At 39.4% G+C, this 26,061-nt stretch overlaps 1 protein-coding gene across 10 annotated transcripts in view; it reads left to right on the top strand.

The window, feature by feature from the left end:
• Cd47 (CD47 molecule) overlaps window positions 1–26,061 on the top strand; it is a 60,023-nt gene that overhangs the window by 12,678 nt on the left and 21,284 nt on the right. For 8 of the 10 annotated variants that reach the window (XM_027412547.2, XM_027412541.2, XM_027412538.2 and 5 more), the window contains exons 3-4: window positions 550–639; window positions 16,900–16,989. In XM_027412547.2, the coding sequence (XP_027268348.1) occupies window positions 550–639; window positions 16,900–16,989 (180 nt within the window). The remainder of the gene's footprint in view (window positions 1–549; window positions 640–16,899; window positions 16,990–26,061) is intronic. The other 2 variants (XM_027412544.2, XM_027412545.2) reach the window with 1 other exon arrangement.

Genomic DNA, 26,061 nt, shown 5'->3' with positions numbered 1-26,061 from the left:
AGCCCATCACCCAGGAGCAAGACCAGCCTCAGCTATCTAACAGGTTTGAGGCCAGCCTGGGTAACAGGAGACCTCTCTTTTAAAACAACAGAAAGTGGATGGAAGAAAGAAGAAAAGTAAAATAGAAATTCCTTTGAACCAAAGAGCTGACCATTAATAAATGCTGACATACTCTGTCTTACTTACTTCTCTGTTCTTCCCAGAGAAATCCACTTGCTTTTTCTTCTCTTGTATGTTGTGTGGCTCCCCCCTTGGTCTTAGCATTCTTCTATTGAGGTAATAGGCAGTTTGGTTTGTTGTCATCAAATGTACTTCACCTTGATTGTGGTAGCCCAAGACTAATCTCAGCACTACAGAGGCTAAGGCATGAGGATGGCTGCAAATTTGAGGCAAGCCTGGACTATATACTGAGTTCCAGACAATCCAGAGCTCCATGACATGGCCCCATGTCACCAAACCAAAATAAACTTTTGCAAAAAAGGTATTTTTTATTATTTGATTAATTTGTATAGTTCCTCCTGGTTATTTCATCTTTTTGTGGTCTTATAGACTCCATCCCAGACCAAGGATCAGACTGTTCTTACCACACTACCCCTACCCCTGCAGGGGACGAGAAGGAGAAAGGAGGTTGCAAATTAGGTAATCATGCTGTTTCCAGAGTGGCCAGCCTTGCTCCACTTGCCAGCACAATGGGGAAATGGGGACCCAACCTAATGGAATTGAATTCAGTCTTGGTGGTAGAGCCCATGGAAAGAGGCTCTTTTCATGAATGAGTTGGTGAGTTGTGGACAGCAGTGCTGTTACTTGAAGTAAACACTCTCCTTTTTATATATGTATATTTTTTTGCTGTGCTGGCTTTTAAAAAATACTTATTTATTTTAATACATACAAGAATCCTAACAGTTTTAAAGAGTGTATCTTGAGCTCTGTTAAACCACCAGATGTATAACTGATCTCAGGGTTGATGACACTTTCAGAACCAGCTCTGGGTGGGATCAGGATGGCTGAATTAGGTCAGCTACTTTCCATCTGTTCCCGCTTTTAAAATTACAAAATGTCTGCTAGCAGACCAGCGGGAGGGGGCTAGATTGATTAAATATTCTGACATAGGATTAGAGATCAGGCAGTCTGAGTTACACACCCAGTTCAGGACTCACTGCTCACCCGTGCCCTGTGTCTTCACTGATACCAAGCTGCATAGCTCTAAAATGAGGGTGAGAATCTTGTTTTCTTGGGATGTTTATTCTGTGTGTTTTCATCTTGCTGCCTGGAAATCTGCAGGGAAAGGAAGGAGTGGCTTAGGAGGCAAGAAGTACTTGGAAGATCTTCTGCTCAGAATCTCACATATACTGTTACTTTGGGATTGATGTTAATTTAGGTTAAAGAGCTTTCTTTTCAAACGTCTGCCTTTCAGGACAGTCTGTTCCGTCAGCAGTGTGCACAGGAAGAGGTCATCCAATACCTAGTTGGAGATTTTCTGAGAGAGTGGATAAGTTCATGGGAATAAAAGGGCCAGATAGACATAGAACAGTGATTTTTCAAGGCAATGTGGGTCACTGAAAAGAAAACTGATAAAACCCATGAGCTTGAGAGTGAAAAAACCAGAAATGGAATTGAGGTGACTGGGAAGGGAGTCCCAGTATTTGAGATGGAGATAGAGTTATTTTGTGTGTAACTGTCTTATCCTTGTTTTGAAAATAGCCCTACCAAACTAAAAGACAGCCATTGTTTTGTGCCATTAAGATGAGAAAATTTTGTTGTAGGGAATGTAGAATTTCTACTGGAAATTAGAAGTTTCTGACTTTGTACCCATTTTTGAAAGATACACACACACACACACACACACACACACACACACACACACACTCTACATGGGAAGAAACAGACACACACACGTTCTGTATACCCCTAATTCGGCCTCTCTCCCATTGGTTGCATCTTATATAGCTGTGCCATGCTATCAGAACCAGGAAGTCCACAGTTGTCCTGTGTGCAGGAGGTTTTCTGTTATTTCATCACACTTGGGTAACTACCATTGTGACTGCCGTTTGCAGCCTATCAGCACAGCATCCCACTGCTAACCCTCCAGGCACTCACCATACTTTCACTTATTCCTGACTGGCAGGTGCTAATGTTCAGACTGTGCACACTGTGCAGACATCCATATCTGTGACTTGGTCAATTCAATAAAAAATTCATCAATGAAATTGTTAACAGATGATATTCTAAGGTGTGCACACTAAGCATGATGCCCTTGAGACAGTGGGTTTCTTGTGTTTCACTGTGTTTACTTGTTTGCTCCTTTGACAATGTAACACATGCCCATGACACATATTAACCCAGTGGGTTTTTCACTATGATGTATTCTGTGGAATTCTCAAAGCCCCTCTGCAAAGACATTGTTACTGTTTTCAGTTTGGGATTACCCATTAAGTGTATGCCTAGTTTTTAAGGAAACAACCAACAGGTTCACAGAGTTGGTGTTCTTTACACTATTGTCAGCAATATGAGTAGCCTAATTTCTCTGCATGTTTGCTGTGATCTAGTGCCACTGTTTTTACAACATTTTCCCTTTTTAAAAGTTGTGGGGTTTTTTAGTTTTTAAATTAGCATACAAGATATTAAATATCACCATGGCATTTTCAAAGTGCGTTTTAGTAGATTCTCTTGTCCCCTCATATCCCTACCCTGTTATCCCTGATCCTTTCCTGGTAACTCCTCCCCCAGTCTTTTTGCTTTTTTCATGTCTCCTGTGTCCTTTTGCCTACTCTCCATCTTTTCTGGTCACCTATTTTCATCATTTCTTGGTCTCTCTCTCTGTCTCTCTCTCTCTTTTTGCATTTTAGGGTTTACTCATACCCATATACCCCACTACACACACAAACCAGGCTATGATCTGAATTTGAAAAAGAACATATGTCTTTTGTCTCTCCTGAACCATCGATCTTCCTGCAAGCTTCATTGTTTTATATTTTACAGCTGAATAAAATCTTATTGTGTATACATACCATGTTTTCATTATCTACTCATTATTCATTTAGGCTGGTTCCATTTCCTTGCTATTGTGAGTAGTTCAATAGTAACATGGATGTACAAGTGTCTGTGTTAGGTAGGATATGGAATCATTTGGATATATATCTAAGAGCTATAATATAGTTGGGTCATGCAGTAGTTCTTTATTCAAATATTTTGAAAAACTTCCATGCTCATTACATAATGGCATTACTTGTTTGAACTCCCACCAGCAGTGCATAAGGTTCTTCTTTCTCTTCGTCCTCATGAGTATCTGTTATGAGATTGCTTGATGATAGCCACTCTGACCAGGATGAGATGCTGTCTCAGAGTGGCTTTAATTTGCAATTCCCTGATGACTAAGGGTATCATAACACTTTAAAAAAAAATACTTGTTGGCCATTTGTGTTTCTTCTTTTGAGAACTGTTCATTTAATAGCCTACTTATTGATTGACAGGTTTTTTTATTTTTTATTTTTCACTCTGTAAATTCTGATATTAGCTCCCTATTTGAAGTATAGCTGTTAAAGATCTTCTCCCGTTCTGTAGGCTGTCTGATTCCTTGGCTGATAGTTTCCTTTTGCTGTGCAGAAACTTTAATTTTATGTAGTTCCATCTGTTGATTCCTGGATCTGGTTCTTGCACTATTAGAGATCTGTTCAGAAACTTCTTACCTAAACATTTATCTTGAACTGTATTCCCTACATTTTCCTCTAGCAGTTCCAATGTTTTATCTGTTAAATTAAGGTCTTTGAGCCACTCCTCCTAGCCAATTTTTGTACAGGGTGAAGGAAATGGATCTGAAGAGTCTACAGGAAGATGACCCATTGGTCTCCCTGTCTGAGTTGTTTGCTATATTTTTCACTATATCTCTATAGTAAGATTTGAAGTCATAACCACAATACCTCCAACAATGCTTTCCTCCTTAGAATTTCTTTGGCTGTTTGTAGTCTTCTGTTATTCCATGTGGACTCTCAGATCATTTTCCCCCTAGTTCTTTGAATAATAACATCAGATTTTGATGTGAGTTGCATTGAATCTGGAAATTTCTTTTTTATAATATTGACATTTTATGGAACTAATTTCATCACACCAAGAGTATGGTCCTTCCATCACCTAGTATTTTCTTTGCTGTCCTTCATCAATGTTTTAAAGTTTTCATTGTTGATGTTTTTCATTCCCCTGGTTAATTCTATTCTTAACCATATTGAATGACAGTAACATTTTTTCCCCTAATTTCTTTCTCTGTAAATTAATTGTGGATATTTGTTAAGGCTACTGATTTTCATTATTTATTTTGCACCCTACAACTTTACTAAAATTGTTTATTAAATCTAAGAATTTTATGATAGACTCTATCAGGACTTTCAAGTATATCTTCATGCCATCTGCAAACAGGAATAATTTGGCCTCTTCATTTCCTGATTTTATTCCTTTCATGTCTTTCTCCTATCTGCTTGCTAAATCTTCCAGCACCACATTGAATCAGAACAGTGAAGTGTATATCACTGTCTCATTCCTGATTTTAGAAAAAATACTCTCAATTGTTATCTGTTTACCATAATGTTGGTTTTGGGTTTGTATATATACCATATGTGTATTCTTGATGTCTCCAGTACTTTTTACCATGAAGGCATGCTGAAGTTAGTCAGGTATCTGTTCTGCATCTTCTGAGATGATGACATAATCACTGTACTTAAGTTTACTTATATGCTATACACTTACTGATTTATGTATGTTGAACCACCTTTTGCATCCCTTGGATGAAACAACCTTTGTCATGATGTAGGATCTTCTTAATGTGTTCTTGAATTTAAGAAACTGGAATTTCAGAAATTTGAAGTTTTGTACTTAAGTTCCTCAGGAAAATTGCTCTGCAGTTCTCTCTCTCTCTCTCTCTCTCTCTCTCTCTCTCTCTCTCTCTCTCATTTCTTTGATACCAGCATAATAATGACTTTCTTGGGTGAATTTGGTGGTGCTCTTTCCCTTTCTATTCTGTGGAACAAATTGAGGACTGTTGGAATTAAATCTTCCTTGAAAATTTGATAGAACTCAGCAGTGACTCCGTGTTATCCTGGGCTTTTCTTTATATGAGACTTTTGATTACAGCTTCAATCTCATTCCTTGAAATGGGTCTATTTAAATTGCTTATGTCTTCTGTCTTTAACTTTTGCAGATAATAAACATTTAGAAATTCATCCATTTTGCTTAGATTTTTCTAGCTTTTTAGAGTATATGTTCTCAAAGTATTCTTTAATGATGTTCTGGATTTGACTGGAGTCTGTTTTAGTGTCTTTGTCCTATTGAATTTGATTGATTTGTTACTCCTTCTTTGTTTTTGTCCGTTTAACTAGGGGTTTATCAATCTCACTAACATTTTCAAAGAACCAAGTCTTTGATTGACCTTGGGTATCGCTCTTTTAATCCCTATATCAGTACTTTCTTCCAGGGTCTACTATTTTCTGCCATCTTTGTGTTGGGGTTGTCCACTTGCTTGTCTAGAGCCTAGAGGTACATTGTTATGTTATTTATTTGAGATGTTTCTAGCTTGTTAATGTAAGCGCTTATCACTGTGTACAGCATAGTCATAGGACTGACTACCTTGCCTGTGTCTCAAGATTCTGGCATGTTGTGTTCTCATTTTCATTTCACTCCAGGAATTTCTAAATTTCCTCTCTGGTTTCAAAATGCATTGTCTTGTCTATTTTTGCAGTTTCTCTTCCTGTTGATTACTATTTGTATTTCCTGGTTGTCTGATAAGAAGCAAGGAATTATCACAATTTTTTAGTTAAGATTTGATTTGTGACCTGTTACCCATTCAGTTTTGGAGATAATTCTGTATGTTGTTGGGAATATGTATTCCTTCTGTTTTTGGGTGGAAGAGTGTGCATATCTGTTAAATTTGAAATGCCTTTGCTTACTTTTTAGTTTGGAAGACCTGTCTAACTCTGGCAATGTGCATTCACATCTCCCACTGTCATTACATCAGGACGTATGTGGCCTTTTGTGCCTTTTAGTGTTTGTTATATGAAATTGGGGGTCCTAGCTTTTGATCTATAAATGTTTATAATTGTTTGAACTTCTTGATGGATTGTTCTCTTTATCAATATGTAGTTTCTCTTTGTCACTTCTGATTAGTTTTTATTTGGAGTCTTCTTTATCATGTATAAGAATAGCTCTGCTTGCTTGTTTATGAATCCTACTTACCGGATAGTTTCTTCTCTATACTCTGATAATCAGTTTCTGAACTTCTTTTGCTAACTGCATGTGTTTTTTCTCCCCCACCCCCCCTCACTTGGGACACAACAGATAGTAGGTTCTTGCTTTGTAATCTATTTGGTTAGCCTGCATCTTTCTATTGGTGAGTTGAGGCTAATTATAATTGAAGGTACTACTGAAAGGTGTTTTCTATTTCCTCAGGATTTGTTAGATGATGTTCTGTAGTGCTCTATTATTGGCATTTCTTTTCCTTCTGCCTATTAGTTTTGGGAGTTTGCTGTATTGGATTTAGTTAATTCTTTCTTCACTCTTCCTTGTTCATCTTTTCCTCTCATAGAGCTGCCTTCCTTATTTCTCCCTATGTATTCTTCCTTTAAGACTATTCAGCAGTACTTGCTTCATGTCATTAATTGCCTTAATTTGTGTTTGTTTTGAAATCTCTTTATCCATCAAATTTAAAAGATAACTTTGATGGGTATACAGCTCTTGGTTCACAATTACTTTTAGAGCTTAAAATTTATCATTTTTGCTTTTTTTGTTATTAGGGTTTCTGAGGAAAGGTCTGAAGTTATTCCAGTTTTCCCATTGTTGGATTCTACTTGGTGTTTTTCTCTTCCCACTTTTAGTAGTTTCATCACTCGTACTTTTAACATCTTGACTATGATATGTCATGGAGAGGGTCTTCAATGGTCATGTCTAATTGGAATTCTACATGCCTCTTGTGTAGTAGATGTCTACTTCATTCTGTAGGTTTCACAAGCTTTCTTCTATGAAACTTTCTACATTAAATAGTCTGCCTATTTTAAAGCCTTTTGGCTTTATCTCTGTTTCTGTGCACTATGAATTTTTTGGGGGGGTGATCTCTCGAATGTATCCCAGACTGCCTGGAATATTGGTCAATTTTCTTAGTCTTTTCCCTTTTTATTGACTTCACTTTGTCTTTCATCTGTGAAAATCACTGTTCTGAATAGTTTTGTCTATTTGATGCTTTCTGATGTTGTTTTTATTTGACCATTTCTTTCTTTTCCAGTGTTTCAGTTTTGTCCTTTGTCAGTCTATTTGTTTCCTTACTGAACTTTTCCTCCATTTGTTGGACTTTCTTCTCCAATTTACTAACTGTTTTGTTCACATTAGAGACTGTCTTGCAAAGGTCTTGGGTAGATTCCTTAGACTGTAAGTTGTTTGTTTGAATTTTTTATATGATAGTTAATTCTTTTAAAAAGTAAGAGTCTGAATTATTTTTTTAGACATTTCAGTTGTCTGTATGATTTCAGATTCTATTATATGTAGGTTGGGATACAGTGTTGTGGGTAGTTTTGTGGGTAGTTGCATACTATTCTTGTTTCTTAGTCATTTTTTTTTCCATTGCTAGAATGGATTAGTCTTAAAGCTGTAATTCTCTTCCTTCCAGTTCTGTTTGGATGTTTTGTTTTCTGTGTTGATTCTCAGATGAAGTTGCTGAGAGTGTTTGGGTTTCTCTGGATAATAGAGAAATCACTGATGAGACCACACACCAGGGCAACCACATGTATTAAACTTGATTATGTCACTCTGAATTCTGTAAACTGTTGGGGACTGGAGTCAGAATCCCAGTTGCACACTATTGGGAGCCAAATATTTACAATTACTAGAGCCAAAGGCTTTGTCCCCTGTTAAATACTGAAGCCAGAGATTCAGTCCTGTGCTGAACTTGGGGAATGTAGGAATCAAAGCCTTAGCTGTGCAAAGAACTTTGGGGCTCTGTCATTGATGTGTAGGTCTAAACAACCTTTATAGTTAACATACAGAACATTGCATTTTTTACTATAGCATTTTTGTACATTCATGCCTTTATACTTTGTTCTTATTTGCTCCCTTACTGTTCTCCTCTGACCTCAGCCTCCTCTTGCTGGTACATTTCTTCCCTGCAATGGTCTCCATTTCTGCTTTCATGTCACATATAGTTCATCATTCTCTCCTTTTCCTGCCTCTCCCTCCCTTTAGACCTATTTCTCCTTTCTCATAGTCTTTTATTTTCATGTTTTATATATTCATATTTAGTTATTTACAAATATATGTGAATCTATGTAAAACAAAAGAGCATGGACTATTTCACTTAAAATATTGATCCCTGGTTCTAATTTCCCACAAGTGTCATAATTTTATTCTTCCTTTCCACGGAATAAAACTCCATTTTGTATGTATGTGTGTAACACACACACACACACACACACACACACACACACACACACACACGCACGCACACATTTCTATCTGTTGGTGGACATGTAGGCTACTTCCTCAGCTTAGTCATTGTGAGTAGTGCAACAACACACAGATCCTTCAGGTTTACTTAGGACTGGTATGGATAGATTTTATAGTAGTTCTACTTAGTTTTTGGAGGGACATATTTACAGATTTCCATTGTGCCTGTGACAGCATTGTATTCTCCCACCCACATATAAAGACTCCATTTTCCCTACATCCTTAGTTATGGTTTGTTTTCCTAATGGTAGCCATTCGGATTAGAATGAGATGGATTCTCAAAGCCAAGGATATTTAGTATTTCTTCAAGTGGTTTTTAATTTCTTTGTAGTTCTTGCTTTGAGAAATGTTCGGGTCTGAAGCTCATTTTCTAAGTGGTTGATTTGTGGTGATTTGTTGATTAGGTGGTTTCTCTGAGAGTTCTGTGTTCAGTTCAGTAGCCCATTTATTGACCAGATGAATTGGAAATGTTTTAGTTTTTAATTTTTGGAGTTATTTAGGTTCTTGGTGATAATCCCCAGTCCAAGTATGTATTTGCAAAAGGTATTCTCCCATCCTGTAGGTTGTGTCTTTGCTCTTGCAGCCATTTTTTTGTGGGGGGAACTGGTCAATAAAATAAACCTTGGCATGTAAAATTATTTTGGAAAGAATATATATATATATATATATATATATATATATATATATTTGTTATTACAATGATGCTTGTTTTGTGGACTTGGAGATTTAGGTATTAGAAGTCATTTTTACTGAGGTGTGCTTTTTTTGCAAATGTAAACATAAGTGAGAAAGAGAAATTGTCCAGGATGTAATTGAATTCCACTCAGTAGAACACAGGTAATGGTGACCATTTGTTGCTTTGGAGCACAGGGGCTAACTATCTGAAAACACTGTATGACATTCATGTGTTTCTAGGTCAGTGCCTCAGGACTTCAGTTTAGAAAGAGATTTTTATTTTCATTTTATCATTTCCCAACATAAAATCTTAAGAGGCTCAGTTTACCTGGTCTTTGGGGTCTTTTAAAAAGGTTTTTACTTATATGTATATAAAATGTCATAGTGAGCTCCATTATGATGTTTTCATACATGTATTTTCACCCCCATTACCCTCCCTGGCCTCCCATTCCCACTGATCATTATTCTTCTCCCCGCGTAGTCCCCCATCTACATTCATGTCCTTTTTTAGTATGTGTATTTGATCCAATGACTTTTATTAGGTCTGCTTATAGAAACATTAGTGACAGATTATTTGCAACAGCAGGAACAGCCTGCCAGTAACTACACTGTAAGGAGTGGTGCACACGTGAGTGATGAAGTCTTGAGTGAATATGGGCTGTTGATATGGTCGCGGCCCTATCAAGGTCTGTAGCGTCAGACTCATAGGAAAATGGCAAAACCTTCATAACCTATAGGGGTGAAACTCAGAATGATGGCAAAGCCTTCATCTGGTCCATGTGCAGATGCTGATAGTGTGAACAGAAAATATCCACCCTAGCTTTCTCCTCTCCTCCTGGTCTATTACGACCTGAAGACTACTCCCCTTATGGAGACTGCTCCTACCCAGATTAGCTAAACCTACCTCTGTGTTTATCTGTATGTAATATCCCTGCCTCCTTGTTTAGGTGTGTGCAATATCCTTGCCTCCTTATTCAACTTCATAAAGCAAACATCCTGAGCTTCCATACTGCTGAGGTTTCTCCTTCGGAGAGCCTATTCCACCCAACCCCAGCATCTTTGTCTGTGTGTCTGTCTCTGTGTGTTTGTGTTTTCTTCATTCTCTTGCCACCCCAGTCAGGTCAAGTCCCTGAGGTCATGTTAAGGATGTGATACAATACCACTAAAGAAATTATCTCTCCCCCAACTCCAGCAGCCTTGTAGATTCTTTGAGATGGGTGAGACCTTTTGAGTCCCTCTCCCCTCCATAGCAGGACATTGACAGCTCCAATCTTGTGCATGGAATCATAGCTGCCGTGAGTTCAATAGAACAATAGCCTTGTCATGCTTAGAAGGCAGCATGCCATTTTTGTACTAGGGGTAAATACAGATCCACTACCAGAGGCCCCATAGATTGTCCAGACTGCCAAACTGACCTCCTCCTTCAGAGGGTCTGGAATAGTCCTATGCTGGTTTCCTAGCTATCAGTCTGGGGTCCATGAGCAACCCCTTGTTCAAGTCACCTGTTTCTGTGGGTTTCTCCAGTCTGTAACTGGAGAGTATCCACATAGAGGGATACTCTCTCAGCCTAGACCCATTGGGGAGGGTCTAGGCCCTGTTCCAAATGATATGACAGACTCTGAAGATCCCCCATGGAAGGCATCACCCTCCCTGGGATGCAGAAAGGGGTTGGGGTAGGGGTCAGTGGGGCGTGGGGTGGGCAGGGCAGTAGGGGAGGGAGCGGGAACTGGGATTGACATGTAAAGGACGCTTCAGGATTTTGGGAAATTAAAGGGAAAAAAAAAGAAGAAGAAGACATCACACCATACTAGGTCCTGTCCTCCTGATCTTAACATTATTTTTATTCCCTCTTCTGAGCTGGTACTGAGCTTTGGAGATAGTGATACAGTGTCCCATTTATGGCTGAGCTTTCAATAGTCACATACTCTCAAAACCTTTGGTTCTTAATTTTTTTATTGGCAAAATGAGGGTACCATCTCCAGCACAAGAATGTCTGAGTTAGAAATAAGGTTTCTCCTTAACAAAGATTTGTTGGGTACTGACTGTGGGTCGGGTACTGAAATGGGTGGTATGGGATTCAATAATGAGAAAAATGCTGCTTCGAAGTTCTAGGTAGTGATTGCAGTACAGATGACAAGAGTGGAGTGACCTACCATTTATCTGAGTGCATCCCAGATACATTATTTATGTCATGTGCTGGGCTTTTCTCAGAACTCTAGGTCACAGATGTAGGTGTTAGTTCTTCTCAGTAAAGAAAGTAAACGAGATTCAAGCCAAGGTCCAAGGTCAATCGCACATCCAGGATTTTAACCTAGATTTCCCTGACTTGAAAAATATAATAATCCCTCATTACTATGAAAGTATTTTATAAATATGGAAATAATTATAATTACAATTAGTTATTAATACTTATATTATCAGTGGTACAGAAAACTTAGAATAATTATTTGCTCTAAGGACCTAGCTATTTCGATTTTGTGTTAAAAGATCAGCCTAACACTGTTGTCATCACCGTACTATAAACTCTGTTCACAGGGATGACATGAAGGAACTGCAGGGTTCTTTTGTTAGATTTGTTGTGCTGGATAGCAAATTGCCATAGGCTCTGATGGTTCAAGCAATACACACTTATTAGTTAGTGGTTCTAATCATAATGTGACTATGCCTTATGCTCAGTTGATGACTAAAGTCAAGATATTGGCCACAGTATGTTTTCATTGGGATTTTGTGGTCCTGTTTCCAAGCTCACATAATTGCTGCAGAACTCAGCTCCTTGACACAGCAAGACTGAGCTCTCAGCTTTGCTGGGTGTCTGTGTGGGAACGTCTTCCCTCCACTCCTGAAGGTTCATTCTCCTTCTTTGCTATATGGCCCTGCTCACATGCAAAGCCAGGGAAAGTGACTCTATCTCATTGAATCCTTCTAATTTAGAGAACTTACGTTTCCAGGAAGAGTCCAAGGCCCTTTAGGCATCATTTGGTTGGACCAACTTCTGTCCTTCAAGGATAATCTTGCATTGTTAATGTCAACTGACTGGCATTTTTGTTGTGTGAGCAAACTTACTTTTCTAGTTGTAATTGTCTTAGGGAATCTAAGGCATGCAGTCTTACATGCATGGGGAGAGAGAGAGAGAGAGAGAGAGAGAGAGAGAGAGAGAGAGAGAGAGAGAGAGAGAGAGAGAGAGAGAGAGAAAGTTGCATGGGCTAGTATGTCAGGGATTTGGGAGATAATCTTAGAATTTTGAGTTTTTGTAGACACACCAGAAAAGCCATAATAATCCTGAAGCATTAAGTCAAGACGTAGCTAGAATTTTAATACTATAAATTTTATTATGATCTTTTGCCAAAGCTCATTTTCTATGTTTTGGAGAATTGCATATGTACATTTTATAATTTTTTTTTATTTCTTGACATTATATAATTTCCCCTTCCCTTTACTTCTTCCAGCTCCTACCATGCATGCACCCCCAATCTCTCTAATTCAAGGTCTTATTTTATTTAATTGTTATTGCACACCCCCACCCCCATACTTCTAAATACACAAACACAAACTGCTCAATCCATATAATGTTACTTGTATCTATATGATCTGGTATTGGATAAAAGTTGAGGGACTCTTCCCTGGGGAAGACTTTCTCTCATGATCAGCATTTTCTGTTTCCAGTAGTTCTTTGGAGTTAAGGTTCCATGAACTTTAGCCTTGGGGTTAGCATGTCCAGTGGTGTTGTCTTTGTTTAGGCAGACATGTTGATGAGACTTCCTGGGCATAGTCGCAAAAACTTCCTGTTTCTCTGGCTTTTAACAATCTTTCCACACCCTACTTCAGCAATAATATGAGGCTCACGTACAGGAACTGTGTTGTATCTGCTGGGACTTGGCATTACACGATCTCTTGTTTTTCTGCATTTTGATCAGCTGTGGTTTTCATAATGGTCTCTATTGCAAAGGAAAGTTTCATAGTGAGGAGTCAGAACATTTATTTGTGGACATAAATATAAATATTTAGAATGTTTTCAGAGCTTATACTGGTTTAGTAAAATAGCTATTGTAGGTTTACTCCAAGATTTATGGTGCCACTAGCCCTGTGTATTTGGTTAGGTTTCCAGGCAGTGTTTCCCTCTTGCTGAACTGGCCTTAGGTACAATTGAAGAGCTTTTGGTTACCACCAAGGTATATACATGCTGCTACTGTACCCCTAGGATTATTTGCCTGGTTGTTGTAGTAGTTCATGGTTATCAAGGATTCATTGCCTCCCTCCTTTGGAAGTTTGCATGTACCATGATAGTTATCCTCAGCAAGGAAACTTTCAGGCAAGATCCAGCTCAGGTCCTCTATGTCCTATGTCTGAAGTTCATGATGTCTTCAGCAGTAGGTTCTTACCTTCCACCTCTGGGAGGTGATCAAGTGCAACAAAAAAGAGCCCATAATATTTTGGGGCATCTCTTGGACAAGCTTTACCAACAACTAAAAAGGGGGATTTTCATGCCTGGTGTTGGTGCTTTTGATACATTGTCTATGGCTTTTTTGGACAGCATTGTCAGGCCAGAAGGGAAATTTTCATTTAAACTATATGTTTATATGTGTTATAAGTGCATTTGAAGAAAATGAATGGTCCCTTAGCCCTTTTAGCCAGGTCCATTTTGCAGAAATGGCATCCTGGGTGTCAATAACAGCCAGATTGGAAGCAAGGGTTAAACACTTACCTGCAGACCACACCCTCCTTAGTCCCATCTCTGTCTTTTTAGTAATAAGTTCATTTTTCTGGGTGTCATCTTCCTGATGAGGAATGGAAGCTTGGGAGCATAAGGGGAGAGTTGCTAGCCATAGCTTGTGTAGAATAAAAGTGAATGCCCTTGGAGTATCTTTCCCAATACCGAGATAACTGTTCTTAGACCATTTTATGCTTAATTAATTTCCTTAATGCCATAGAAAGTCAGAGCCGAAATGGATCTTAGAGAAGTGCCTAGTCTTTCACTCCCCTTGGGGAGGAGGAGGTAATGGCACCTGACACTTTTGTAAATCAGTAGCTTAATGGACATCTAAATGGGTTTATATAAAACATTGGAGGTTTCCCCCTAGCATTCTTTTGACAGGGACTAGCTATATAGTTCAGACTGGCCTTGAACTCATGATCCTCCTGCCTCAGCCTTTTGAGTGTTGAGATTATAGAATTGTACCACCATGTCTAGCTCAATTGATTCGAGTCAGCTCAGTTTGGTTTCTAAATGTCCAGTTCAGTGACTCAGCATTTCCCCCATAACAGATTAGAGAAAGCTAACACATTTGTGTCAGTGACAAGAGCTAGACTCCAGCAGAAATCTGCGGCCGTCATTTTAAACCGAGTGGTAGACACCCCCCTGACACCCCTTCTCATACTTACCACCAGAGAACATGCTAGCATCTGGGTGTGGTAATGAGGGCAGAGTGCGGGAAGTTTTCATCAACCCCTGGGAAGTTCTTATGTGTTCTGATTGAGAATTTTAGACCTTTATTTTTTTGCTGTGTATCGCTTTCTTTCTGTCATTGAACTGTCCTCTTCCATTTCTCATTATTTCTTCATAGAATCTTCTAGTCCTTGAGTAGTCATCGACTCTGTCACAGCAACTCATTCCCAATTTCTCTTGTGCCAGGCAGCTTGCTTGTGACATTCCTTCCAGCTTGCTCCCTAACTGCTTGGTGTACAGAGACACCTTACTTCCCAGGGATCTGCTGGGGTCGCAGTTCAGGCCTTCCTTCAGTCCAGCTGGGACTTGCTGTGCTGTGATTTCTCCTTGCTGGGAGGGCTGTAGCTGTTCTCCCAACTTCTTCTTGTCTGTGGTGGAGTCCAGTTCACTCAGCCATTGCCAATGCTGTCAGGTCCTCACTCTTGTCACCTTCCTTTTGGTCAGTTCTCTGTTTCAACTTCAAATGTTGCTTGTTGGTCACATGCTTCTCTCTCATGCATCGTTGAGGCCATGACATTCTGACAAGTCGGGTTCCCTGTGATCCTGTTCTCCATCCTGCAGGACTGACAGACATTTTGATTAGTGTGGGGTATCGAGATGGCTCAGCAGGTAAAGACACTCACTGCCCAGGTCTCAGTACATGAACTTAATCCCCAGGACACGTGGTAAAAGGAGAGAACCAACTTCTGTAAGATGTTATTTGACCTACATACAATACACACAAAATTAATTTATTACATTTTCAAGGAAATTGGGTAATTTTCCTTCACTAATTTGGAATACTTGTGATCTTCAACAGCAGATATGTTGACTCTACTGTGGATAGGACAGAGCATTAGATTCTGAAGCACTGATATTTCCAAGATAGAATTTATAATTTTGTCATGTTATAGGGGTTAATATAAGCATTTCACCTTTATTTAGTCTGCAAGCTTAATATAAGAAACACATGGCTGGCATTTTGGAGGAAAGCCCATGAACTTCCACATTGACACCAAGGGCAGAAAGGCTTCATGGGGTTAATCTCAGAGGAATGTCAGTACCTGCTTGAGACAGAAGGCAGGAGCAAAAAGGCCCTTGAGCTAGCACACACGCCTGTATAGGCACACTTTAAAATTCTTTCACTGTGTGTACTTGGCTTTGTTGTCAGAGAAAAACAGGTCTCATACATGAAATTCCAGTCTATAGGATTATCAATGGAAGTCAAACATAACATTTTAGAAGTTCTGAACCAGTCTTATTTTGAGTCTTAGTATGCATGTAAACAGCTTCCTTAATAACCTGAAGTCCCTCTTGTTTACATAAAACGATCTCTTTGCAGTCTGTGGCTTATGAGTTAAGTCTTCTCTTCGAGAGTCAATTTGAGAAAAGGCCAGAGACACCTGTATTTTCCTAGTCACAGTCAACCAAAGGGCCTAGTGGTTACAAGAGCTTCTTCACCAGTCAAGGAACCCTTGTCCCTTGATGGTGGTTTTGACACTGTGCACACACAGGTATTCCAAAAACAAACACACAATACCTGTAGTTCCCAGTTACCAAGCATGTGCCTTAAGCCTTTTAAATATATAATTTTCATTAGTAGTAGAAATCCTCCAACAAATAGAGTCTGTGTCATTCAAGGGCACTGGAGAACGGAGGTGTTCAGACATTGTCTACAGTCACACAGATTTTGAGTCAGAGTTGACTTTCACACCTGGCAGTGCAGCCAGAGCCTGTTCTCCACTGCCACCTGCCCTTCTCCAGAGCACAGGACAGGGGAGTGTGGTAAGACTCATGCAAATCCAGTTCTGGGGACTTCCTAAATAGCATGCTTTGTTCTATGGGACTGGGGCAGTAGATCAATGGGTAAAGTGCTTGCAGTACAAGTTTGAGGGTCTGAGTTCAGATCCATAGAATCCACACAAAAGACGGGGGCCCAGCACTGGAGAGACAGGGTCAGTTCTGCCCCTCGAGCTCAGTGGTCACAACAGAGTCTAATCAGTGATCTCCAGGTTTGGGAGAGACCCTGATTCAAAGAGCAAGGTGGAAAGCTGTTTAGGAAGACATCACATCAGATGTTAACCTCGACTCCACACAGGTGCACATATCTACATATAGTCAAAGAATAGGTGCTGAATAAATTATATATGAAATGTGTTTTGCCTCTCTCTCTCTCTCTCTCTCTCTCTCTCTCTCTCTCTGTGTGTGTGTGTGTGTGTGTAAACAGTTTTGTTTCTATCTTCTACTAGAATAATAAGGATATATTTGAGACCATTAGCAATGAGTGTGGTAAACACTAATTATGATTTTGTTTCCTTTCTCCACAGCTTCCTGGTTTTCTCCAAATGAAAAGATCCTTATTGTTATTTTCCCGATTTTGGCTATACTCCTCTTCTGGGGAAAGTTCGGTATTTTAAGTAAGTATTCGAATGCACTTTTTCATTTATGCTTTAATGACACAATGGTTATTTCTAGGGAATTACCAGTGGGATAGTCTATCTCACTAGCCTCTATTGGGAAAAGTGTTAAAATGGTAATTAAAAATAACCAATTTACATGTAGTTTTTTAAAGCATATACTGCCATCTCCCCATATTTTGCTACAGTTCATATTTAAGTTTAAAGTGTTTAGTTATGTGTGGTATTTTGAGATCTCTGTGGGAGGGATGAGTAGAAATGTTAGTAACAACACCTTAAATCCTGTGACATGGTTATTTACAAATGTTGTTTTATTTGGTAAACAGATGGTCATAGAGACAGATCCTTTGCTCTGGGGCCCTGAGATGCTCTGCCTCATTTCCCCCAATTTAAGCTTGTCTGTGGACAAAGGCCTGTTTGTGCCTGTTGTCCAGATCGGCAGTTTGACAGCCACATAACCAAGTCTCTGAAGGTCAGACCTGATGCCGTGTCTCATTTGCCTCAGTAGTATAGAATTGTCATCACAGGGTAATCTGTTATATGCATTCTAGTTCAGGCTTATACTTAATAGTATCTACATACACTGTTCCACGAGGAACATGCCAATCTCTCCTCAGTGTTTCCATTCCAATGTAGTAAGAGAAATTGACTAATTTTGAAGTTCTGAGGTGATAGACTAAACTTGCAAACTTGTAAAATATAAGATCTACTCCCCTTCTGAGTCCCCGGCATAGCCATTGAAGACCAGGAAACACCTCTTCACATAAGGAGCAAATGGTGCGCACTAAATTTGCTCCCCAGTCTTTAAGAGGTGAACACTAGGGAGTCAGTGCAGAGGACGCCTGCTGGGTAGTTCCTAGGAAGGGTGAGGCTGTGTGTTCTCAGTGAAGCGGACAAACAGAAGAGATGTGACTGATGGTTTATTTGAAGAGCTTTGCCCAGTGCATGGGGCTCTGGAAATGCTTAGTGACTTCAGAAATGTCTCTGGGTTGTGTCTCAATGGGAAAAGAGAACAAGGGCTGACATTGTAGCCCTTACCTCCAAGACAGTGAGGTGCTGTTGGAAGTTATCTCAAAATTCCAGAAAGCCTCTTATTTTAAGGAAGGAGCTGATATGGCCTTGCCTCATAATCACTGGAGTTAAGGAAAGCTTTCAGCCACATTAGCAGAGCCAGGCTTTCAGGGCTGAGTCACATGATCCAGGAAGAAAATAGTCTTTTAAGGATCAGACAGTGATTTCATAGCTGTGCTGTTGAATTTAAGTTGACAGAAGTTTCCTGGTTATGACATTATCATTAGCAACACCATTTTCAGTGGAATGGATCAGAAATGAATCTGTTTATGATCAGCCACATTAATACAGAATAAGACTAATGGGTTTTTTTTTTCTGACTATGGAATACATTATATAAGAAGTTACCAAGAAAATAAGTCATCTCTTGGCTCTATATCTAGGAATAAGGGTTGTTTCGGGTTTTGTTTGTTGTTTGTTGTTTGATTCTAGTAACCTTCCAGCTTCCCTTTCTGTCTTTTCCTCCTTTTTGCTGCTTATCTCCTATGAAAGGAAAGTGTAACTGTGCTCATACAGCTTATGTATTTGTGCATCCTTGTGTCCCAGTTGTCTTCAGAGCGTTGCCATGGCTGCTTGTGCTCCCCTGTTACGGCTGTGCCGTATTTTATTGAACTTTTGTCTTAATGGGTATTAAGAGATACTGTGAAACTCTGATGAAAGTGTGTGAGCTTTTGGGCGTCAGTGGTATTTTTAAGTCTACAGATAAATTCTACCAACACGTGTTCCAGACCCACCTTTTCAATTCCTGCTACCACTGATGAGAATGTCCACCATTCATCTCAGGGTCCTGACAATGTTATCCTTCTAAAAACCTTCACTAATTTGATGTGTGGAAAGAAAAAAAAAAGATTGTCAGTGTTGTATTAGTGATTTTGGACAATCTTTAAATGTTTTTATTATACCAGTTGCATTTTAAAGAGTTTATGTATGAAGCTAAAAAAATATTTAAGGGAAATATTCGATTTTGGGTCATCTTAAACAAGGGAGGAGTCTGAGGGGAAGAGTATTAGTGGGCATGTGGAAGATGAACCTCTGTATTTGTCTTACAGACAGGCCTCACGCTTAAAGTTGAGTTGTTATAATAGCGGCTGAATATTTTGCGGGGCTCTTGCTCTGAGGAGCGATCACTCACTGTGCCAAGTGCTCTCCACCATTTATTTCCCACAGGGACTCTGCCAGTGCTGTGACTATTGTTGCTCCTATTTTGAAGATAAGAGACAGGCAGTTTGTCCACAGTCACCCAGCAGTTTCCTGGTAATCCTGGATTTGGACAGTACTGTTAACCACTAGATTGTCTGCAGGAAAGATGCATGTGTATCTAGCATACCACTTTGAGACTATGAAACTCCTAGTAGTAGAGTAGAATTTTTGTCTCACATGTGGATCTTTTTCCCCCCAGTATCTACTGGCAGGCTGTCTGGTGACTGCGGGGCACTGAGCTAAAGGTTTGAGGTGTGGAAGTGAGTGTCCAAGCATGTTGGCTTTGGGGCCACCACATGTCTATCAGTGCAGTCAAAATGGTACAGCTACCTATCTTGTACTTGGCCTCACTCACTCACTCACTCACTCACTCTCTCAATTAATCACTTTCACCCTTTATGTAAAAGGCTCCTTGGTTATGTCTTGCTATCCCACCTGTGAGGTCATACATTAATGGTAACATAGACCCAAGAATTTCCCTTTCTGATTTTCTAGTTCTTTTTACCTTTCCACCCTGGTCTGTACTTGACCACAGTTCTTTTTAACTTTCCACCCTGGTCTGTATTTGACCACAGGACATTCCTCTCAGTGGTCTTTCTGGCTCTGCATGTCAATCTGTTGTGCTGCAAAAAAAAACCTAAACCTTTAAAGACAGTTCTTTTACCGAAAACAGTGTCTTGAACCACAGCCCAGGACAACTATGACCTTTGGTTGGTGATGGAGTGTGACCTGAGAGTTCTAAGCTGAAATGAACCCTTTCCTTCACAAGTTGCTTTTGGTCACAGCAGTAGAAACCTTAAGACAGGTCCCTTATCTTGTATCAACTCAGTCATTCATGTTGTTGACAGGCTCCTGCCTGATTTTCAGGGTTCTCCATCTACACGGAGGTAGCATAAGTTCTTTCCTATATTTAGCTGACTGATAGGTGCTTTCAAGTGCTGTGCATAGTATTGTAGTTTTTTCAGGCTTAAGGCCCACCTATATATAAAGAGCTGGCTGTTGTCCAAGGTTCTTTGTCACAGGCATATCTGTTCTTTGTTTTCCTTTCCTTTAACCCTTGTCCTACACAGGTGATCCTTTGCTTTGCACTCAGCTGCATGGCCATGAACCTGACCATGGAAGCTGAGCTCTGCAAAACAGTCTTGATAATAGACAGGAAAATTGCTATCATACAGTGGCCTTCAAAATATGTTGTCAAAACAAGCTGGGTTGGTGGTGCAGTCCTGTGATCCTAGCACTACAGAGCAAGTTCCAGGCAAACCAAAGCCTGCCTCTGCAAAGTCTTTGACAATATAAAATCTTTCCTAGTTTTTGGAAAATTAAAATGTTAGTAAAGTTAATAACTACTGCATGGAGAGTCAGACTATTTAAAATTCAGTATTTACAGCGTCAATATTAAGGCTTGAATGATGCTTTTGGTCCCCTGGTAAAATGTCAGGCTCCCTTCTTAGTTCATATCAACTTGCAACATTTCATCTTCATTCTTTCAATGAAACATCTCTGAGTTCTATGGTGTGTTTTTTTTATTTGATATTTTTGTTGTCGTTTGTTTACCAGACTCACATCCTCAGGGTCATTGTTGTTGTCACATGGTCCTTACTTTCTCATTCATGTCAGTGAGTTCACCTTCCCTGAGCTGCTGGGCTGCCTCTTGAGCTACCTCCATTATGATCTTGTCACCATACCAACAGTGGCTCTTCTGGTACTCTGTTATGGTCTGAATTTCACAGCCAGTGCACACTTGTCATTTCCTGGCTCTATCACCTCTCTTGCCCAGTTTCCTGTAGGTTTGTCACTGAGAAATGAGGGGACATAACTACACACTTGGCTGTCTGTGCATGCACCGAAGAATACATGCAGTCAGTGACTGTCACCAACAGTCTTCAATAGTTGTGACATGAAGCTCAGGGCTTCTGGGATTTATTTCTGTGTATTCTAGACATTCTTCATTTCCTTTTCTTTCTTGTCCCTACTTAATATTGCCCCATGGATATTTTGGTTATTACTTGGTGGTATTTGAGCAAATGTTTCTATGAAGATCATTGTTGGGCAACTCAGAGAAAACAGTTGTCTATCACAAGAGCCATGAGGTCTCACTAAGTCCTTAGAGCCTAGCTTATGAAAGTATCAAGGCCTTGGAAGCACATGTAAAAGAAGTGATGGACAGGGAATAGGAAAAATAATTCTGAAGAAATGAGGACAAATACTAAATTGAAGTGGAAAATTCTACCCAAGCAAGAAAACAAAACATCAGTCTGTGACCTGGTTGGTGGGCCCTACTCTTAAAAACTGAGTTTAATTTTATTCAATAGTGTTGAACTTATTTTTTCCCTAGAGTGCTCATAGGATCCCTAAGTCATTTAGTTATTCACTGACTTTACTATAAGAGGAACTAGACCAAGCTGTAGCACAGCATTTTACTCTTATAGGAATGTAGTCACCAATTCCTTTATGCTTTCAAAATCCAGACATAACTGATCTTGAATATACTCTGAAATTCTGGAACCTTCCATTGAACCAGAGTTATTTCACATCAGTAGATGTCTGCTAGACATTCCTCTCTGTTGTGTTCAAATATTTTCCATAAAAAAGCTTTTTTCTCTAGGTCCTACTGACAGGGAGTATGATCTTTAGTAGTATTCATCTTGATAAACTTACTACATCAGAGAAGTTGGCTAGGATGTGGAATCTATTACAGTTATCTTACTCACTTATGGCAAGTAAACACTTTATACATGGCAGTTCATTTTTCTCCAGCACCATTTCCACAAGGCCTTCATCTATGCATGTGTGTTTAAAAATTAAATTTTACTTTGATTTTTAAAATTATCATATGTACTTTATCAAATTATAGTGAAAATAATATTGGTTTACAGCCCAACGGATGCCAAAGGATTCTAAATTACTTTGCCAGAGTTATCAGAAAAAAACAACACTATAATAATTAAATTGATGTTTTCTCTCCCTTTATCATTTACTCTTAATCTGATATAGATTCTATGTTGGTAGTCTACCTTCTGTCTCTTCACCATAGTCATGCAGCTAGGGACTGTCTGAATGTTATGTCTTTTTAGCAAGCATTTGGGTTTTTCTAGGTAGTGTACAGTCTTTATGGGCCTTTGTGTGTGTTCTGTATCTCATTTTTAGAGTATCATAAAAGTTTAGCATGATAGATTTTATTTTTAAGTCTAAATTGATTTGGTTATTATATTAGGTTTTATTGGCCACAAGTCAGATGCCATCTTAATATGTGCTCTGTGTCATTGGCAGAGACCAGGAAAAATGTGTCTGTTCATAACATTAGCCCCTCATTTAGGTCCTCTGGAAGAGAAGGTTTAGAACACAAGAAACTAAGACTAGATCTCTGCCTTCCATGGGTTGGTTGGGTTGGAATCACTTAATTCTTGTCGAATAAAGCAGTCTGCTATTTGTTCCTTGATATGGACTAGTAAAAGGGTAAGTTACAGAGTACCCACATGAGCTTACCTAACAAAATGTAGCTTGATATAGCTAATTGTTTTATATTACATATGATGTGAAATTATACAGTATACATTTGAATTAGGAGAATACCTAATGTTATGCTTAATACTATCACATTGTGCCAAGCAAAGTGGTGCACTCCTAGGGTGTCAGCATTTGAGAGGCAGAGGCAGGAGGGATGCAGATTCAAGGCCATCATAGGCTACATGTTGAGACTGTATCACAAAATAAACAAAATCATACTATATGGTTTCTCCTGGTACTTTGTTTTCCTGAATCTGGTGACAGTAAAGTTAGAAACTTTTCATTAAAAATATAAATTCGGGGGGGGGGGGTGTGGTAACAGACACTTTAATCCCAGCCTGTCTGCAAAGTGAGTTCCAGGCCCTCCAGGGCTATATGGCAACACTCTGTCTCCAAAAACAAAACAAAACAGTGTTAAGTGCTATTATTTCTTATGTATTTTAAGTATTGGTTTAAGTAGTTTTAGCTGAGGGGGATCTTAAAAAGCAGGCACATTATTAAAATCACATGAATTATTTTGCTAAGTGACAAAATTATACTAGGAAGTTTGATAAAAGCCTGCAGTTAAAAATATATTAAATTAACCTGGGTATAGTGGTGCACACATTTAATTTTCACAACTGAGACGCAGAGACAGGTGGATCCTAGTTAATGTGAGGCCATCTTGGTTTTTATAGAGAGTACCAGGACAGCCAGAGCTACATAGAGAGACTGTATTTCAAAAGGAAAACAAAAAGAAAGGAAAGAAAAAGAATTATTTTTTATCAATTATTTTATCCCAAATGTCTTGGAAATTGCTTGCAACAAGAAGAAATCACCAGCAAAAACCCTTGAATTGTTGGGTTCTGTGGAATCTCATTGTCGCTGAGAACACTGACAACTGGGTCAACCAGGTACCTTCTCGCCCTGCTGTGGGGCCTGTCTGAATGCAGCCATTGTGAGCAAAGAATATGAGCCAGAAGAGATTCCCTCTGAGCGTTTGCTCAAGAAAACACAGATGTTCTCCCATTGGCTGGGATTATTTAAGACCCAGTAATATATTTGCTACAATTACTGTTTAAGAAAAAATAGGGAGCCTGGAAAATAGTAGATGAATCAATCACCAAGAACTAAGGCTACCAACACACAGATTGCTTAAAAGACCTTTTGATGTAACATTTTGTGGTGTTATATTTTTGTTGCTGTTGTTGGCATTATTTCCCTTTCGGCAGCCCTGCCTAGTAAGCCTGAAAGGGCTGGAGTTTATGTGTTGTTTAAACTCTTATTTTTACTTTTAATGCTCTTTATTTATATTAAACCTAGAAGAGTCTCTATTGAATGCTTGACTGGTTGCCTGGCACATTTGAAACAGCTTTTATGTCGCAATTTTTTCCAAGTTTTCATGCTCTGTTTAGATAACAGTATATATGGGATTAAATGGAAAAGGAAACATACGACTAGAGAAACATGTGTTTCTGCCTTTCTGAAATAGGTCTTGGTCTTTTGTGACCCAAACACTCAGTCTCTTTCTAGCTGGGATTTGAGATTTGAAAGTGGGGAAGCTGTGAAAACTCCTCCTTCTGAGGAGAAAGGCATGGCACTGAGCAGTCATCATGTGAGCTTCAAGGTTGGATAGATGTCACCAGCCACACTAGAGCTCAGGGATTTTACCACATGATGCACTCCGTCTCCTAAGAATGTCAGTTGCTCAGCTTTGTGGACTATCATTGCTTTGTGGACTGTCACTTCTCCTCCTGAAGTGACTAGAACTGAGATTGTAATCAAAAGAATGGGTAGGAGGCTGCCCTAGTTAGCTTTAACTGTCAGCTTGACACTGCAGCCTAGAGTCATCTGAGAACGGACCATTGAAGGATTGGCCAGGTCAGATTGGCCTGTGGTGAATTGTCTAGATTGATAATTCATATAGGAGGGCCCAGCCCACTGTGGACAGCAATGTTCCCTGGTTCTGGGCTGTATGAGAAATCTGGCTAAGCATGAGCCAGCAAGCAGTGTCCTTGGTGGTTTCTGCTTCAAGTTCCTGCTTGAGTCCCTGCCCTCCTGTCTCTCAATGATAGATGGTAACCACTAGGCTTAAATAAGCCCTTCCCTCTCCTAAGTCATTTTCTGGAAAGAGTGTTTTATCACAAAAGGAAAGAAGTTAGAACTGTAGAGCAATAAAAGTCCTCAGGTGTCTTCATGATAGATTTTTATTATGGTCACTAAGTACTTTTCCAATTTTGTTATGTTTAATCTGTTCATCATTTCAGTAGGAGAAAATTAAAAGCAAATACAACATTTAAAATAATCTCCCACTGTATTAGTTCCTTTCTTGTTGCTGTGATAAAATATCATGACCAAGCAATTTAAAGGAGAGATATTTATCTTGGCTTATGGTTCTGAAGGGAAAGTCCATCGTGGCAGAAATATATGGCAGCCATGAAGCAGAGAGATCATACCTTCACCCTCAAATATAAAGCAGAGAGGGACAGAGAGAGAGATGGGGGGGAGGGTTGGAATTAGGAGAGTCTATAATCTCCTAAAGCCTGCTTTTAATGACCTGTTTCCTCCAACAAGTCTCCATACCCTAAATGTTTCATTACCTTCCCAAACAGCACCATCAAGTGTTCAAATGTATGAGCCTAAGAGGGGCATTTCTTATTCAAACCAGCACACCCCTTTGGGTGCCAAAAAGCAGGACATCAGTGGGTAGGTGGCACCAGCAGCATGCCAGGCTCACATCTTGTAGCTCTCTTCTCTTGTCTGATCTCATGTGACCTTTAGGGGTCTTCCTTCCTTCCTTCCTTCCTTCCTTCCTTCCTTCCTTCCTTCCTTCCTTTCCTTTCCTTTCCTTTCCTTTCCTTTTTCTTTCCTTCCCCTTTTCCTTTCCTTTCCTTCTTTCTTTCATTTTTTTGGTGAAAAAATAATTTCAACATTAACCAAACAAAACGGCCAAAAGATATCTTATGACCTCAGGGAGGGTAGCGGCACCTAGGATAAACCTGCATCAGGACCAGTGATGTCTACCTCTTGAACCCTACCTCTTGGGGTGTTTTTATTTCAATGTCTTAGCTGAGAATTTTAGGCATTTTCCTCCCTAGGAATTTTACAAGGATGTGATTTGTTTAATGTTTATTATATCTCCATTTTCAAATTAAATTAACCCAACTTCTAGGTGTTTTACTAAGTTTTAAAAATGGATATTCATTTTCTTAGTGCTGCTCTTGAAGTAGTTATATCTTATCAGCATTGTGTGTCCTTTGCTGTGTGACAAATTTGGGGTGATTTTTACTCCTCTGGGGACATTGAAAAGGTCTG

The sequence above is a fragment of the Cricetulus griseus genome, chromosome 4 (genome assembly GCF_003668045.3).
Source record: "Cricetulus griseus strain 17A/GY chromosome 4, alternate assembly CriGri-PICRH-1.0, whole genome shotgun sequence".
NCBI classification, from domain to species: Eukaryota; Metazoa; Chordata; class Mammalia; order Rodentia; family Cricetidae; genus Cricetulus; species Cricetulus griseus.
The sequence above is the reverse complement of the archived record's forward strand: the minus strand, read 5'-3'. Positions and strand labels throughout refer to the sequence as shown.